At 30.0% G+C, this 15,988-nt stretch overlaps 6 protein-coding genes across 6 annotated transcripts; 2 read left to right on the forward strand and 4 right to left on the reverse strand.

Moving 5' to 3' along the window:
• Positions 1 to 1,035: 1,035 nt before the first annotated feature.
• On the reverse strand, positions 1,036 to 2,937 carry GO595_002262 (polyadenylate-binding protein; the record flags this gene model as incomplete). The annotated part of the gene is made up of 1 exon (XM_067915152.1): positions 1,036 to 2,937. One exon carries the CDS (start codon positions 2,935 to 2,937, stop codon positions 1,036 to 1,038), a length of 1,902 nt encoding a protein of 633 aa, XP_067777948.1.
• Positions 2,938 to 3,698: 761 nt separating this feature from the next.
• GO595_002263 (nudix hydrolase 8-like) lies at positions 3,699 to 4,442 on the forward strand (the record flags this gene model as incomplete). The annotated part of the gene is made up of 1 exon (XM_067915153.1): positions 3,699 to 4,442. The coding sequence occupies one exon, from the start codon at positions 3,699 to 3,701 to the stop codon at positions 4,440 to 4,442; it is 744 nt and encodes a 247-aa protein (XP_067777949.1).
• Positions 4,443 to 5,133: 691 nt separating this feature from the next.
• On the reverse strand, positions 5,134 to 5,742 carry GO595_002264 (EF hand family protein; the record flags this gene model as incomplete). Its single annotated transcript, XM_067915154.1, has 1 exon — positions 5,134 to 5,742. The coding sequence occupies one exon, from the start codon at positions 5,740 to 5,742 to the stop codon at positions 5,134 to 5,136; it is 609 nt and encodes a 202-aa protein (XP_067777950.1).
• A 5,336-nt stretch (positions 5,743 to 11,078) lies between these two features.
• On the reverse strand, positions 11,079 to 12,044 carry GO595_002265 (CAMK family protein kinase; the record flags this gene model as incomplete). The annotated part of the gene is made up of 1 exon (XM_067915155.1): positions 11,079 to 12,044. The coding sequence occupies one exon, from the start codon at positions 12,042 to 12,044 to the stop codon at positions 11,079 to 11,081; it is 966 nt and encodes a 321-aa protein (XP_067777951.1).
• A 1,488-nt stretch (positions 12,045 to 13,532) lies between these two features.
• On the forward strand, positions 13,533 to 14,540 carry GO595_002266 (GCC2 and GCC3 domain containing protein; the record flags this gene model as incomplete). Its single annotated transcript, XM_067915156.1, has 1 exon — positions 13,533 to 14,540. One exon carries the CDS (start codon positions 13,533 to 13,535, stop codon positions 14,538 to 14,540), a length of 1,008 nt encoding a protein of 335 aa, XP_067777952.1.
• A 409-nt stretch (positions 14,541 to 14,949) lies between these two features.
• Positions 14,950 to 15,726, reverse strand: GO595_002267 (NLI interacting factor-like phosphatase family protein; the record flags this gene model as incomplete). The annotated part of the gene is made up of 1 exon (XM_067915158.1): positions 14,950 to 15,726. One exon carries the CDS (start codon positions 15,724 to 15,726, stop codon positions 14,950 to 14,952), a length of 777 nt encoding a protein of 258 aa, XP_067777953.1.
• Positions 15,727 to 15,988: the final 262 nt, after the last annotated feature.

The raw sequence follows: 15,988 nt of genomic DNA on the forward strand, positions 1-15,988 counted from the left end.
GTAATTTCGGCTAGTTTATGGTTAAAAAGTGACATAAAATGTGAGGCTGGTAGATTTACCGATGGAAAATTCAATGATTGAAAAATCGTTTTAAACAGAAAAAACGTATTATCGTCACACAGAAATTCTATCGTATTCATCAAGAAAGAAAGTTTCCATAAGAAAAGTTTCACAATAAGTATTTTATATAATATTCAAAAACTAAATATATGTTTCTGGTAATGAAAAGGTAAATGGTAAACATTAAGCAAAAACTACATTTTATGAAAATATTGTTTGATAGGGGAATAAGAATTAAATTAGACAAATGTTATTGATGGAATTAAGAAATAAGCATTATCGACATAGAATATCTATGTGGACTCCAAAAACCATCTAAACTAACGCATATAATTCAACTTTATTACATACAAGTGGAAAAAGCATATATTTTAAAAAGCAATGTAATGTAAGTTTTTCACTGTGCCTCTTACATATATATTAATGAAAACACCATTTAGAGATATTTAAAATGCAAATGACATACCATTTTCAAATGTAGAAACAATGAATTTGACAGACCCATGTTATTCATAACTGTTACAAAATATATCCATATTTAAAATGAATTTATTTTTGTATGAAAGGATATGCAAAATCTTTTTTTTAAATAATAAATTTATTGGCATTTTATTTGCATGAATATGGAATAAAAAGCTAATGATGTGCCAAATGGATACGCATAAAATAAATAATATCTAATGATATTACATTTTTAAAAGAGTAAGTGTTTTAAGAGGAAAAAATTTATACTCTTTATTACTTATTTTAACTCATTGCAAAAGAATAGATTCAAATAACTAATGAATAATGAACTTCAATATAGACTTAATTATTAAATAAATTAAAAATAATTATACCAAAGATTAAAAATTAATAAATATTAAACAAACGAACATTAATATTAAACAATTTCATCTTTTACTAAAGGATCTAAATTCTCATTTAAAAATAAAAAATTAAATAAAAAAAAATTTAATTATAACACAAACAGTCCTAAAATTCATTAGTTTTTTTCTTGATCCATTCATTCATCAAGTTAACATCATTCGCAAGTTCGAAACACTTTTCAATTGTTTCATTTGTTATTTCATCCAAAAGTTTCTTTTTTACTTCATTTTCATTCACAGACTTAACAATACAATTTTTGATGATTTCTCTTGGCCGAAAGCAACAAGGATTCGAAATATTTCCATTTTTCTTTATATATATTTCAGATTCATATGAATGTTGTTGCTCTTTAACTTTAAACTTTGTGATATTATATGTTGAATTCGGAGGCTTGTTTAAGGAAACAATTGCATCATGCAGCTCTTTAAATACAATGATAGCTCGTTCATCAGGTTCGCCTGTAACTGGATCAAAAAACATCATGGCACTTTCAACCGCCCCAACCGTTTCGAATGTTTCGCGCAACTTTTTGTTGGTCATTTTAGAGCCAATATCAGTTACATAAATGGTTCTATCATGGACGTCTTTATTAGATTTGGATAAGAGTTTGTAAGTACGAACCATCATATGAAATCCATAAAGTTGACAATCAAATCCAATCGATCTTAAAAAATTTAATGCATTAATTACATTGTTAAGATCAGAAAGTGTTATAAAGGCAGTTCGAGAATTACCATTGTTTGAAATCCAAAGATCAACAATAGATTTAATTCCATTCTGATGAAATTTGTCTGTTATCGTAATTTCAGTTTCTGTTTCTGGTATGTTGTACCATGCAACAACGCGTCCTTTATTGTTATCAGAAAAACCACTTAATATATCATTTGGATCAAGTGGCTGATACAAATATGTATTAATAATTCCACTTTCCTTATGAGCTGTTACAGCATCAGGATAATGACCAAATAAAACATAACCAATACAACTACCATCACTAACTGGTGAAATATATATTGATAATATATCACCAAAAATAGATAACTGTTGTCTAATTTTGGAATATGTAATATCGCCAGGAAGTTCATTTAATTGAAGCAATCCTGAATACGGATGTTCAAGTCTTTTCTCTAAATATGGTAAAATACGTATTGGGGTACCCCGCGTATCTATCGTTGTTTTATCGAGTTCTTTTATAACTTTGTTTCTTTCTGATTCACTTTCGAATTGTGCAAAGCAAACAATATCCGAAGAATCTCTTTTCCCATATACATCAATAAAAACCACTTTTGCAACTTTTTGTAAATGTTCAATTATTAGTGATTTGTCATCAGTTAAAAGTTCTGTAATGAAAACACGTTTACTTTCACTTGCCCTTAGAACTGATGTATATATATCTTTTTTAACTGAACTAACAATTGTAAATTGTGGATCATAAAATTCTGCAATTGCATGAGAAGCTGACCTTGGGTTTTCGAAAATTATAAAATAATAATCACTCAATGGAAAAGAATCCAAAATCTTTCCAAACTTAGAGAAGACATTACAAAAATTGTAATTATTGAAATCTAAAGAGGATGTATTTGATTGAATGCAAATAATGTTTGGTGGTAACTTTAATATTGTATTAAGAATTTTATCCCTTGCTCTATAAAGTCCTACATTGATTACATTTCCATTTATTTCTGCATTTTGAAGAACATCCATAGTTGTTTGTGCGTCATCTGAATTAGCAAAATGAACATATGCAACTCCTTTGGATTTTCCATATATGTCTCGAGGTATTCTACATGAAATTGAACCATATATTTCTAATGTTTTTTGTAATTGTAATTCGTCAATATCAAGTGGAAGGTTATTTAATTGTAATACAATGTGTTGATTATATGAATTAAAAATTAACCAAGAAACTTGTATTTGAATTCCAGTATGATTGATTACAGAAAAATTATCATCAACTGCTTTTTTAGCTTCACTGTAATTGGAAAACGTAATGAAAGCATCAGCCATTTGTTGTGAAACACACTTTGAAATTGAAGTTATAGTTCCATATTGCTGAAAAAACCCATGGAGCCATTCTAATGAAACTTTACATGGTAAGCCACCTACGTGAATCATTCTGCCCTTCAACAAAAATAATGGATCCATTGCATGACGGATATTTGGTTCCATTTTGGCGGTATTTAAACACAATTTCATTTCACAGAAAAAAATTGAATAAAAAAGGTAAGCCGTTTATATTAAAATTTTACAAAAGATTTTCAAAATCTGTCCTTTGGCAAAATCAAGTGCTTTTTTCCAAAACCTGGAAGTAAATATTAGAATTATATATTATTTCTTTGGTATTTAACACCTTTTGAATGTAAAATTATTAACCACAATATATTCAATATTAATTTCTTCTTGGCCCATCATTTCGTTTAACAATGCATCAAAAAGTCATAACGACTTCACATACCTTAATAGTTATTTTCATGTTTATTGTAATTAGATAAAGAATGAACCCATTTTACTTATCGAAATAGAGTTTATATTATTTTTGAAAATCATTGATTCATTTTATGAATTAATTTCATACCATAAATTCAATGAATTTTTTTTCTATTTTCCTAATGAATAATTTTCCCTATTTCCATAATATCATTTTGATTCTTGTTGGGATTCCAATTGTCTTCTTTTTATTGTTGATAAAAAAGTGAAGTGTATTTCAATGCGTACGATAAAAATTTCAATTACAAACGGTTAATGGATTTGGCCAAATCAGATTTTATATGACCAACATCATTGTTAGAAGAAAAGCTAAGTATGGTGATTATCTTCTTAAATGGGAAGGAGAACTATCAGACCCTTCAATCGTTACAGACTTAATCGAGCAAAATATTTCTGCATGGATTGAATCTGATACACCTTCAATATGGATTAGACTCCAAGGAAATGACTTAAATCACATAAATTATTTTCTTTCGAATGGTTTTAAGATGCATCGCATTAAAAATGGAAATATCCTTGTTCTTAATCGATGGATCCGAAAATACAGTAACACATTACCACCTGGTCCATTTTGCTACATTGGTGTTGGCGCTTGTTGTATTGCAGACGGTAAAATTCTAGCGATCCGCGAGAATCAAAAAACCGGACCAAGTCCTTGGAAAATTCCAGGAGGCTCATTTGATGTTACCAAAGACAGAACAATATCAGATACCGCTGTTCGCGAATGTTTTGAAGAAACAGGAATCAAAGCAAAATTTGAATATATTACATTCCAACGATTTGCATTCAAATCGCCATCACTGTTCCACCAACCAGATATATATTATATTGCCAGACTTACACCAATCACAAAAGAAATAAAATCCGACAAAGTTGAAATTTACGAATGTAAATGGATGGACATCGAAGAGTTCGAAGCAAGTCTTTCTGGGTATGGCAAAGAAATGTATCTTCCTGCAATAAGGGCAAGCACTGGTTTTACTGAACATCAGACATCAAATCCAGATCATACTTTCTACTACTAAATTTTTTGGAAATTTCCCTTCATAAATTACAAATTTAGATTCATTTTTTGCTTTATTACACTTTAGTCATTTATTTCATTCGTATATCGATCAGAAAATGAAGAATCAATTTCTCATAAAATCATGTCTTTAACAAGTATGCGGGAAAAAAATTCCTTTAAATAAGGGGCGGTACATATTTAGCTAAATAATTATATAATATAATATTTTTAAGTTCATTAATGATGAAAATATTTAATATAATTCGTTAAAAATTTATTTTTTCTTTTAATTTCAGCATTTGATTCAAAAAACGTCGTTACCACTTTTTATACATAACTGTAATTATTTATTTGGACCATCTTGAAGAAATACGAAAAGAACTGACAAATAAAAATTTGTAGGTTTTGTTTTTCTTGAACTCATTTTTATTGGATTTTTTTTTAAATAATTTGATTTTTTGATATAATTTTGGAACTCATCTGCTTACTATTGCATATTTTAATAAATTTTTCACATATGATTCAAATACTATTCCATTCTCTTAATTGAAGTTTTCGAGTGTTTTATGAATTTATTAAGATATCCTCCAATTCTGACTCCTTTAGATTGATTTGTATTAACATTTACAATATCATGGCCTAATATCTTAAGAGATATTATACTGAAACCTGAAACATGCTATCATTGGAAAACAAAGCAATACATGGAATTAATTTTTATTAACGTTTGCAAAGTAAGCCTTCAAATCAACACCAGCAAAATTGGTCATGAATGTATACTCTGAAACATGTGATTCAAATTGTTTAAAGTCAATGGATCCTGTTTTATCAGGATCAAACTTCTGGCAAGCTGAAGTGACCAACACTTCTATTTGATCATCAGGAAGATATGTTAATTTCTCCTTTGCAATTAGGAGCATAATTTCTTGAAGTTCGCTTATTTTCACTATACCATCCTTATCTAGATCAAATAAATGAAATGCAAGCTTTAATCTTTCTTCTTGAGATGCCCTGTCACAAAGAGAAGAAAATCCATGAACAAATTCTTTGAAATCAATAATTCCATCACCATTGGCATCAAATGCTGAAAAGATATATTCTGCTAATTGTAAACTTGATATACCAAAGACGTCTTGGAAATCGTGAATTTTAATACCTGGTTTACGCTTATGTACTTTTACAAGATCTTTAAATCGAGAATATAAAAGTTTGATTTCATCAGCAGAGAAATGTGTTGATGACTCCAATTCTGAAATTGTTTTGTGTGTGAGCTTGTCTCTTTTTAGTTTTAAAGCAATTTTGCTACCTTGAACACCCATCAATATTTGTGAAGTAAGATACAGATAGAAAATTGAATAGCCATAAAATGTTCGAACGTTCATTTTTCAATTGAAAAGGTGCATCTCGGACAAACAAATCAAATCGGTGATACGACCAAATCTTGTTGTAAAAAAGTGGCTTTGAAAACTTCCGTTAGAGATTTCGACCCAATTCAAAAACTGCCTCAAGAAGATCTTCTCGTTTCATGCAATGAATTCATCTCACTATCATAAACAACAAGACAACGAATTCTTTTGTTATGGTGTAATTACGCATGGTGAAAAATTATAAATTTTATCAAAATTCAAATTTGGTTTGACAAAAACATATTTTTTTTACTTATAATATGTTACTCACATACAACACTTACATGTTTACAAAGAAGAGTCGGCGTTTTTTTTAAATAAAGCAATAATATCATTTCAAAACAATAGATTTTATTATATAAAAACATTTATGATTGACTTTGTGAACTACTTGGTTCACTTTGATCGTTAAATTCTTCTTCTTCATTTCGATCAATTGGTTTGATGCACGCCATCAAAATAAGATCAATAATTAGAATGATAATTATTGCCCCATAAACGCAAACCAGCACAAGAGTGACGATGAAAGCGGTTTTGGATCTCTGATCAACATATTCTTCAATTTTATCAGAACAATCTCGATTTTGACTGCATCCATTGGAATCCATCCAATCCTGAAAATAAGAAGGTGGACTAGTAGAATTAATCATTTGTGAAAAGGATGTTAAATATTGTGTTTGTTTGTTTGGTGCATTAAGACATATTGAATAAATCCATAGTACTAACTGTGCAATTAACGCTAATGCTGTGATAATTATCAGCAAGAAATGTACGGCAAAGAAATATCCATAAATATAAATTATAACTAGTGTAATTACCAACATTACAATAGCCCCATATGAAATAGCCATGTAAGAGCAGACAATGTCTCTCATAAGTTTTCCGTTTTCGAGTGAAATCCATATATCGTTATTTATCCATGTGAACCAGATTGTCCCCCAGATCCCTCCTATTAATACCATAATAATAACGAAGCAGCATGCTAACTTAAATAGGCACATAAAGTCGCCTATCCTAAATGTCAGCCTTTGACCAAAGTTAAGTTTCATTTTAGGGATTGCGTTCAAATCTTGAACGTTTCCACTTTTTCAACTCCAAACAAAAGTAACGGTTATCGATATTTCAATTTATTAGAAAAGTGTTTTTAAACGATTTACCACGCGGTTTTCTTTCTTTTGGTCAAAGTGTGATTTTTTTTTTTATAATCACAGGCTTTAAAATAGTTTTGAGATGTCTTATAGCATTTAGATTTGTTCACTATAGTGGTAAATTATAGAAAACGGTCTTTTTATAGGTCTATAAGGATGAGACAAAAATCTTCGAGAATATATTTTTTCGGACATGTGATATGAAATAGTTTACATAAAATTTTAATAAGTAAAAATATGTATTAGGTTTGCACAAAAACAAACAATTTTAACTTAAGAAATCTTTCTAATGACAAAAATATAATTTGGAATGTCATAATTTGTTCAATCGATTGCAACTTTGATCATTCTATAGAATACCTTGGCGAAGCACCCACAAAACTTACGGAAATGTACGCACATAAGAATAGAGAGGTCCGTGGTTCAGCCTACCATGCATTTGACTAAAGATAAATGATATAATTACAGGATGGTTGTATTTTACTCATTTTAAAAACCTTTTGATTTGAATAGTTTTGGTTTTTGATTGCAAACAGCTTCAACAAGTTTCATATCAATTTCAATTCCTTCCTGTTCTAGTAAGTTTTTGAGTTCAGTATTATTATTTTTGCAAGCATAAATGTATGCATTTTGAAGTAAACTCATTAAATACCAATTTTTAAATAAAAACATCAAAAACAAATAATAAACATTAAACACATGAACAAAATATCTTTTGCATTAATATCAACACCTTTTAGTATTAAATTCTTTACAAGTTCAATATTACCATTTGAAGATGCATATAGAAAAACTGTTCGAAACAATCATAACAAATTCCAAATTATGTGAATATATAGAAAATAATTAAAATAGTTATTAAAGATAATAAACAAATGTCTTTAGCATTAACCTCAATTCCATTTTGTTCAAGAAGCAATTTAACAATTTCAAAATGATTATTTAAAGTTGCCAACATAATGGCCGATTGAAATAACGCAAATATTTTTCAAATGAATAAATAAAATATAAAATAATTATATTAAACATTAAAGAAAACAAATATATATCTCTAGCATTAATTTCAATTCCTTTTTGCTCGAGAAGTAATTTAACAATTTCAATGTGCCCACTTGCAGAAGCCAATATAAGAGCTGTTTGAAATAAATAAAATAAATTCCGAATGAATAAAACATTTATTAAATAATTAAATAAAATATTAAATAAATTAAATAAATATCTTTTGCATTTATATCTGTGCCTTTTTGTCTAAGAAGTAATTTAAAAATATCAATATTGCCACTTGAAGATGCAATCATAAGTGCTGTTTGAAACAAATAAAATAAATTCCGAATGAGCAAAACAAATATCAAATAATCAAATCAATTATTAAATAAAGCAAATAAATATTTTTTTCATTCATTACATTAATGTTTTTTTCAAGAAACAATTGAATAATATCAATATTATCATTTGAAGATGCTAACAAAAATGCTGTTTGAAATAATTCAAATAAACTCCAAATACTAAAAATAAGCAAGAATTTATTAAAATTAATATCAAATAACATAAATATACATTTTTTGCTTCAATCTCAATATCATTTTGTTCAAGAAGTAATTTAACAATTTCGAAAAGCCCATTCATAGTTGCAATCATAAGTGATGTTTGAAACAATTTTAATAAATTTTATAAAATAAAAATAAATCCAAAATTATTGAAATGAATTCTATATTTAACAAGTAAATATCTCCAGCATTAATTTCAATACCTTTTTGCTCAAGAAGTAATTTCACAAGTTCAACATCACCAGTTAAAGTAGCAATCATAAGAACTGTTTGAGATAATTGAAACAAATGCCAAATATGCAAAATAAATAGTAAATTATTAAAACAAACTTTAAATAAAACAAATAAATTCTTTTTGAATTTACATTAATTCCTTTTTGTTCAAGAAGAAACCTTACGATTTCGATTTTATCAAATCTAGATGCAATCATAAGTGCTGTTTCATATATTTATTATAAACTCCGAAAGATGAAAACAAACAAAAAATCATCCAAATCGACATCAAATTAAATCAATGAATATTTTCCGCGTTAATATCAATTTCTTTTTCTTTAAGAATTGCTTTAACTATTTCAGGATTTCCTGATTGAATAGATTGAAGAAAAGTGGAATTAGATATTTGTATACTTTCTTTGATGGAATTGAACAAATATGTATTTCCACTTTTTAATATTTCATCACTAATGTCATTAATATTCATTCCTTCCTGTATTAAAAATGATAAAATTTTGAAGTTATTATATTGTATACATATTTGACCAAGATAATTAATGTTCTCTTGAGTTAAATTATTTGTATATTGAATATTATTAGGTGAACATCGTACTCCACATCGAGCTTGGCCAACACCGCCTCTTACCTGGAACATGGATCCAGTAAATGAACTTTTATCAACTATTTTCCCAATTTTATTTTTATAAAGATAGTAAAAAATATCATTTCTATGAAATTGAATTGCTGCTTCATAAGCACCTTCAAATGATGAATTATTTTGTTCACATAAGTGAACGATTTCAAGATTCCCGCCTGCTATTGCATATTTTCCCGTAATGACTCCATTCGGGTTTTTTTGTTTTAAATATTTAAAACACTTAATTGCGCCGAAAAATGCACAATAATCAATCATGGATACATTTGATTGATTAATAAATGAATGCCTTTCATAGAGTGATGGTTGAATGATTTGATTAAAATCAAAATAATTTTGTGATGATATTTCTTGAAGTTTTTCTATTTCATCATTAACAAGTATTTTTGCAATTGCGTTTGGATTATGTCCTTCTTTAATTAGTTGTTTATGAAGTTTCCAATCATTCTTCGATATTTCTTCATACTTTTTGTTATATTCTGAAGTATATTGGATAATACCTTTGAAATTTGGAGTATGATAATGAGCAAAAACATAAGTCATTAAGTTTTTTACAATATTAGGCTCAATTAATTTTTTATCAATTAATTCCTCTAGTAGAAAATATGAATCTTGAGTTTCAACACCAAGTAAATAATTAGAAAAAACGTTTATAAGGTTGTTTTCAAGCTTATGATTTTCTTCTTCCTTAGCATTCAAAATCTGTAAATATTGAAAAATAAGATTTTTGTTCTTCTCAGGCAAAATAGAAATTGAATATAAAAATCTTGAAATCATTAAATGAAATGTATAAGGAAAATTCTGATCAAAAAGATTTAAGGTTGATTGAATTGCTGTTTCAACATTATCTTCATTAATTTTATATATAATTTGTTCTAATGTTTGCATTACTTCCATTTGCACTAAGCCAAGCACAATTTTGAAAGACCCAGAAAGATCGAAACAAAAAGCCATTCACAATTTCACACAAAAGTTTATGTTGTTTACACATATAAATTATACAAAATCCCGCAGAAAAAGACGACCGTTACAACATCTAAATCCACAATAATTTTATTGCATGGATTTTCATTAGCAAACAACATATCAGAAATCTCAAAACGAATGCAATACAGCATTCAAAGATATAATCTTCGGTTTTAACATATATATGTATATATGCTCAATCATCAAATTTTATTATCAGCAAATTTTGTAATAAATATCGAATATCTTATGATATCATAATGAGCCGAATGATGTATACATCTCTTTTGATCGATAATAATAATTTTGATATATAATTCTTATTTGATATTATTAGAGGAAATTGAAAAATTTGAAGACAATAGATACATTGGCTTCTAAATCGACTCTAAATTGAGCATTAAATGATTAATTTTGTTTCTTTTATTTTTTATTCATTTGGCTCCCATGTACATCAACGGCAGAAGTGCAGGTACACCAGAACCCGATCTAGCTATCTCAAAATCATTCACAAAACATGTTTGATGTTTTATTTTGCCTCAATTTATAGCACATATTCCCACTTTTCGTTATGGTTGTTCTCACTTTTGACAGGGCATAAAAAAAAACATTTACAACGGCCTATATTTAATTCAAATTTGAATTAAGATCTGAAGTAAAGTTATCTCCTCATTGAAAATTCAATACTCTATAGAATTTTAATACAAATGAATTGCACACTCAATGTGCCGAGAGCGCGTAGGGATGAATCCAAGCCTTTCTCATGAATCTTACTCCGTTGGTACTTTTCCTCTTCACACTACTAAGCTGTGCTTGTGGGGGTGGTGGCTTTTTCGCCTGAGGGATATTACCAAATGCATTGATTTTAGGTTGTGACGTGGATTGCGTAACCTTTAACCTAGGCAATCCCTCCGGAGCAGTAAAGTACTTATCTTCACATACTTCTTGGATCGTAATACGATTCTTGGGATCAAATTTAATCATTTGTTGAATCAAGTTAAGAAGACGCTGATCAATCGTTTTGGGGAACTTAACTTCGAAGCTTGCATCCTCAGGCGGACCGTTGGGGAAGAGTTGTTTTCCAGTAATGATTTCATAGAATGTAACTCCTAATGACCAGACGTCAGCCTTAAATGGATCATAGTTTTTGCTATAGAAAGTTTCAGGCGCAAGATAAGGTTTGGATCCACATATGTTATTCACACTTTCTTGATATGATGAAAGACCAAAATCTCCTAATTTTGGCCTACCATACTTATCAAAGAATACATTCGAGGGTTTGATGTCTCTGTGAGCTATATTTGCCTTGTGACAAACATTAACAGCTTTTGCGAGTGCTTCGATAATCGACCGGGCGTCAAAGGGATCCCTTCTTGCGATAGTTGTGGCGAGTGACCCATTACAAAGCTCAAGAATTAGGAAAAGATAGCCCTCGGAAATAAAATAGTCATAAATTCGCATAATATTTATATGGTCGAGAGACATAAGAGCATAAAGCTCCATGTCATTGTAATTTCCGTTTTCGTCGATGAACTCGGGAGAAATTGGAGTTACTTTGGCACAAAAATTTTGTTGATATTTATTAGAATAAACCTCAAAACAATAAGAATATGATCCACTTCCTATCAGACGATTGAAGTAATATCCGCCAACTTGAAAAGGAAGAGATTTCGAGAGGTCATCCATCAATCCTTGCGAGGATTATTGATTTTTTACTAACGGTTTTTTAAACTTTTTTTGTGCAAATTTTTGTTTGAAATCAGTTCACATTAATTTTACAACGAAATTCTTTCGTCTTTTTCCGGCAAGAAACATGATGAAAAAAGAAAATCCTGGATAGCTATTCATCTCTTCCTTTTGGAAATTTGTATTTGAGAATAAAAAAAGTTAAATATTGCTTATTTAACCTTAACACGGATAGAGTCAGAACTGTGACGCTGTTGATCGCAACTTATCAAAAAGTGGTAATTGAAAATTTCTTGTCGAAAATTGGCTGAATAAACTGGTTGGGAAAATCAACAGCACTTTTTGATCCGTTTCGCTAGAATCACGTTCAAAAAGTGAAATCGATACTGAATTCAAATTTTCATGAAAATGTTGCTTTATTGCACAATGCACTTCAAAATGCAATTTCAAAAATCGATTAGCCAATTGTGTTGTGATTTTGGTGTAATATGCTAAGCTTTGCAAAAGATATTTTTATCATTAAAAAATATATTAATAAACATCACATTCATTTTTATTTCTAATAGCGAAATCGGAGTTTTAAGAAACCGTTAAAACCAACCCTTAATATAACCGTTTATCGTTTTCTCATAACCGTTTATAATTTTTACGTAATTTCCTGAAAAATGCTGTAACATTTGCTTTGGGTAATAACCAATTTTGAAAACTTTTGCATATGATAATTGATCAGTATTCTCTCTTATTTTTTCTGTAAGAAATTCGGTTTACTATAAAATTTCATCTTGTGAATAATATAGAGCCATCTCAATTATTTCCGAAAACTTCCAAATCTTATAATGGCACGTAATTTTGAATATTAGTTGGAAATTCTAACTTGGAATTCAATCACAAATAAAAACAAAGGACGTAAAGATTTTAAGCCTGAAAGAACGGGGCATCCCAAAACGTTATAATTGATAAAAACAGAAATGATCGGCGTCATTCAAATATGGCAACGATAGCTCTCAAATATGGAAACAGACTTAGTCAAAATGGCAACAAACTTCGTTAAAAGCGAACGATAAGATATTAAAAATTGTTTGGTTTATTTTTGAGAAATAGCACTTTTGCATTCCCGATTGTGATATGAAAAATGATCGTTGTCATATGGCAAGAGATTTTCAAAATGGCAATATGGCACCATTGCTCCCTGTTGGGGGAGTCTACATTTTTGTGCATATATCAATAAAAAAATTATAAATTATTAAACGGTTGAAATTATTAAACATTTTCGACTCACATGTGACACCTACCACTATAATGATTGCGAAAATTTTAATTTCAAATTTAATTAAAATATGCTAGTCGGAACGAATGGTCAGAATACACAATTTTAAAAAGTGTCATTAATTTAAATTATTCAAAATTTTGAATATTTTTTATGGATTTTCTATGGAATTGAATTCCTTATCGTTTTGTTGAAAATTCTGTAACACATGCCTCAATTTCATGCGCATGATTTTGCAGGCCTTATTTATCTGTAAAATACTCAGCAAATGCCCTGTATGCGATCCTGGAGAATTCTGCTCGCCACCATCTTCTTACTGCACCAAGTGCCCACCAGGAACAATTTCATATATATCAGGTTCATCTTCATGCAGTAGATGTAATTATGGCTATTACAATGAGAAATATGGTGCGACAGAATGTAAAGCATGCCCAGCAGGAACAGCCAATGGTGAATTAGGTGCCAATTCATCATCTGCGTGCAAAATTTGTCCACCAGGAACAATTTCATACAAATCAGCCTCAGCCTCATGCAGCAGATGTAATTATGGCTATTACAATGAGAAATATGGTGCAACAGTATGCAAATCGTGTCCAGCGGGAACAGCCAATAGTGAATTAGGTGCCACTTCTTCATCAGCGTGCAAGACATGTCCACCAGGAACAGCAAGCTCACAAGCCTCAGCCTCATGCAGCCGATGCAATTATGGATATTACAATGAGGAATATGGTGCATCAGTGTGCAAGCCGTGTCCAGCAGGAACAGCTAATGGTGAATTAGGTGCCAATTCATCATCTGCGTGCAAGACATGTCCGCCAGGAACAGCAAGCTCACAAGCTTCAGCCGCATGCAGTCGATGCAATTACGGATATTACAATGAGGAATATGGTGCATCAGTGTGCAAGCCGTGTCCAGCAGGAACAGCTAATGGTGAATTAGGTGCCACTTCATCATCTGCGTGCAAGACATGTCCGCCAGGAACAGCAAGCTCACAAGCTTCAGCCGCATGCAGTCGATGCAATTACGGATATTACAGTGAGGGATACGGAAATGCGCATTGCGAACCGTGTCCGGGTGGGTATTACAACGACGTAATTGCCGCAACTTCATTCAGCTATTGTAAGCGATGTCCTGCAGGGTATGTCAGTAAGGTGGCATCGTCTTACTGCAGCAGGTGCGCAGATGGATATCACCCAAGTGCTGACCAAACTTATTGCATCTTAGATTAAGCTTATGATATTTATTATTATCATAAAAAAATGGAGTGATGCAAGTAATTTGTTCAAATTTATTTTTTTATGAATTGTTTAATCAATGTGTTGAATGACGATGACTTTTATACATGGAATACGTGATGATATAATAGAGTACAAACAAATAATATAAAGATTTACAAAGCACTTCAGTTCTCACCTTAGCCATTTTATAGAACACGCAAAACTTGCCTGAAACATTGAAAATTTGAAAGAAAATTTGCTCAGATTTTTCTGACAACAGTTTGACGGTTTAGATTATTTTTTGACTTGATTAACAAAATAAAATCAATTCAAACTCAAAATTTATAAACTATTCAAATCAGATGATCACTTTTCGCCTTTTCCAAAAAAACAAAATTTAAAATCTCTACTACTAAAATATTTATTCATAAGAAAACAAATTATAAATATTTCTAACACGGTAACTATTTTTCAAGAAGTTCATGATGGAAAATAGCTCATTGTCTGTTTTCTCATCGAACCATGATGAAATAGCTATTGCATTATAAGGTTGAAACAGATATGCTGTTGGAGAGTTATCAACTATGATAACTTTTTCCAATTTTCTGTTGAGCCTTGATAAATCTTTGACAAAATGTCCGCCATATTCTGTACAGCTATCTCTGTAAAGTCTGTGCTTGATATTGTGATCTTCATCAATGAAATTTATGACTTGATCTGCATATGGTTTGCAAGAAGCAGTGAAAATCACAAGCTCAAATAAGCTTCCTAATGTTTTAAGAAACTCCTTAGCTCCAGGACGAATGTTAACTGAAACAGGAACTTCAGTTCCATTACCTACATTTAATAAAAATGAATAATCTGGATTCTTTGTTTCTTGAAAGGAACTGTGAACAAGCGTTTCATCTAGATCCAGTACAAGACAAATTTTCTTCTGTACACCTTCAATTGGTGGGAGCAAAGTTGAAGAATTATTTTGATATTTCACAATTTCAGCAGAATCAGCGCGTGGTGTGTTTTTTGCACCCGAAAAGTCAGTATTTTTCCTTGATGTTTCAGTTTTTATTTCATAACCAACAGTCGGTTTGGGATCCATTGGAGATTCATCTTGTTCATTAATAGGTGACTTAATTTCGGATTCTAAACGAAGGATTGTTTCTCTGTTGATTTCTATTCCTTCATTTTCTTGTGTTGGCATTAAATCAATTGGACTAAATGGCCGCCAGAACAAGTTGGATAAAAATTTCAAAGGACTAAATTGAACCAAAAAAATTTTCACTTGATAACTTTCAATGTATTGGATTCAAAAATTTGAATCGGTTTCTGTAAGTTATTACAATAATGTTTTTGACGGTTTCAGAAACCGTTCGCTCATAAAATTAATCGTCGATAACGTTTTTTTTAAGGTGTGGCTTTTCGACTTTTTGATGAAACTCATAGAAAAAATTTTGAATAAACAG

The sequence above is a fragment of the Histomonas meleagridis genome (assembly GCF_020186115.1).
Source record: "Histomonas meleagridis strain 2922-C6/04-10x chromosome Unknown contig_16, whole genome shotgun sequence".
Taxonomy (NCBI): Eukaryota; Parabasalia; order Tritrichomonadida; family Dientamoebidae; genus Histomonas; species Histomonas meleagridis.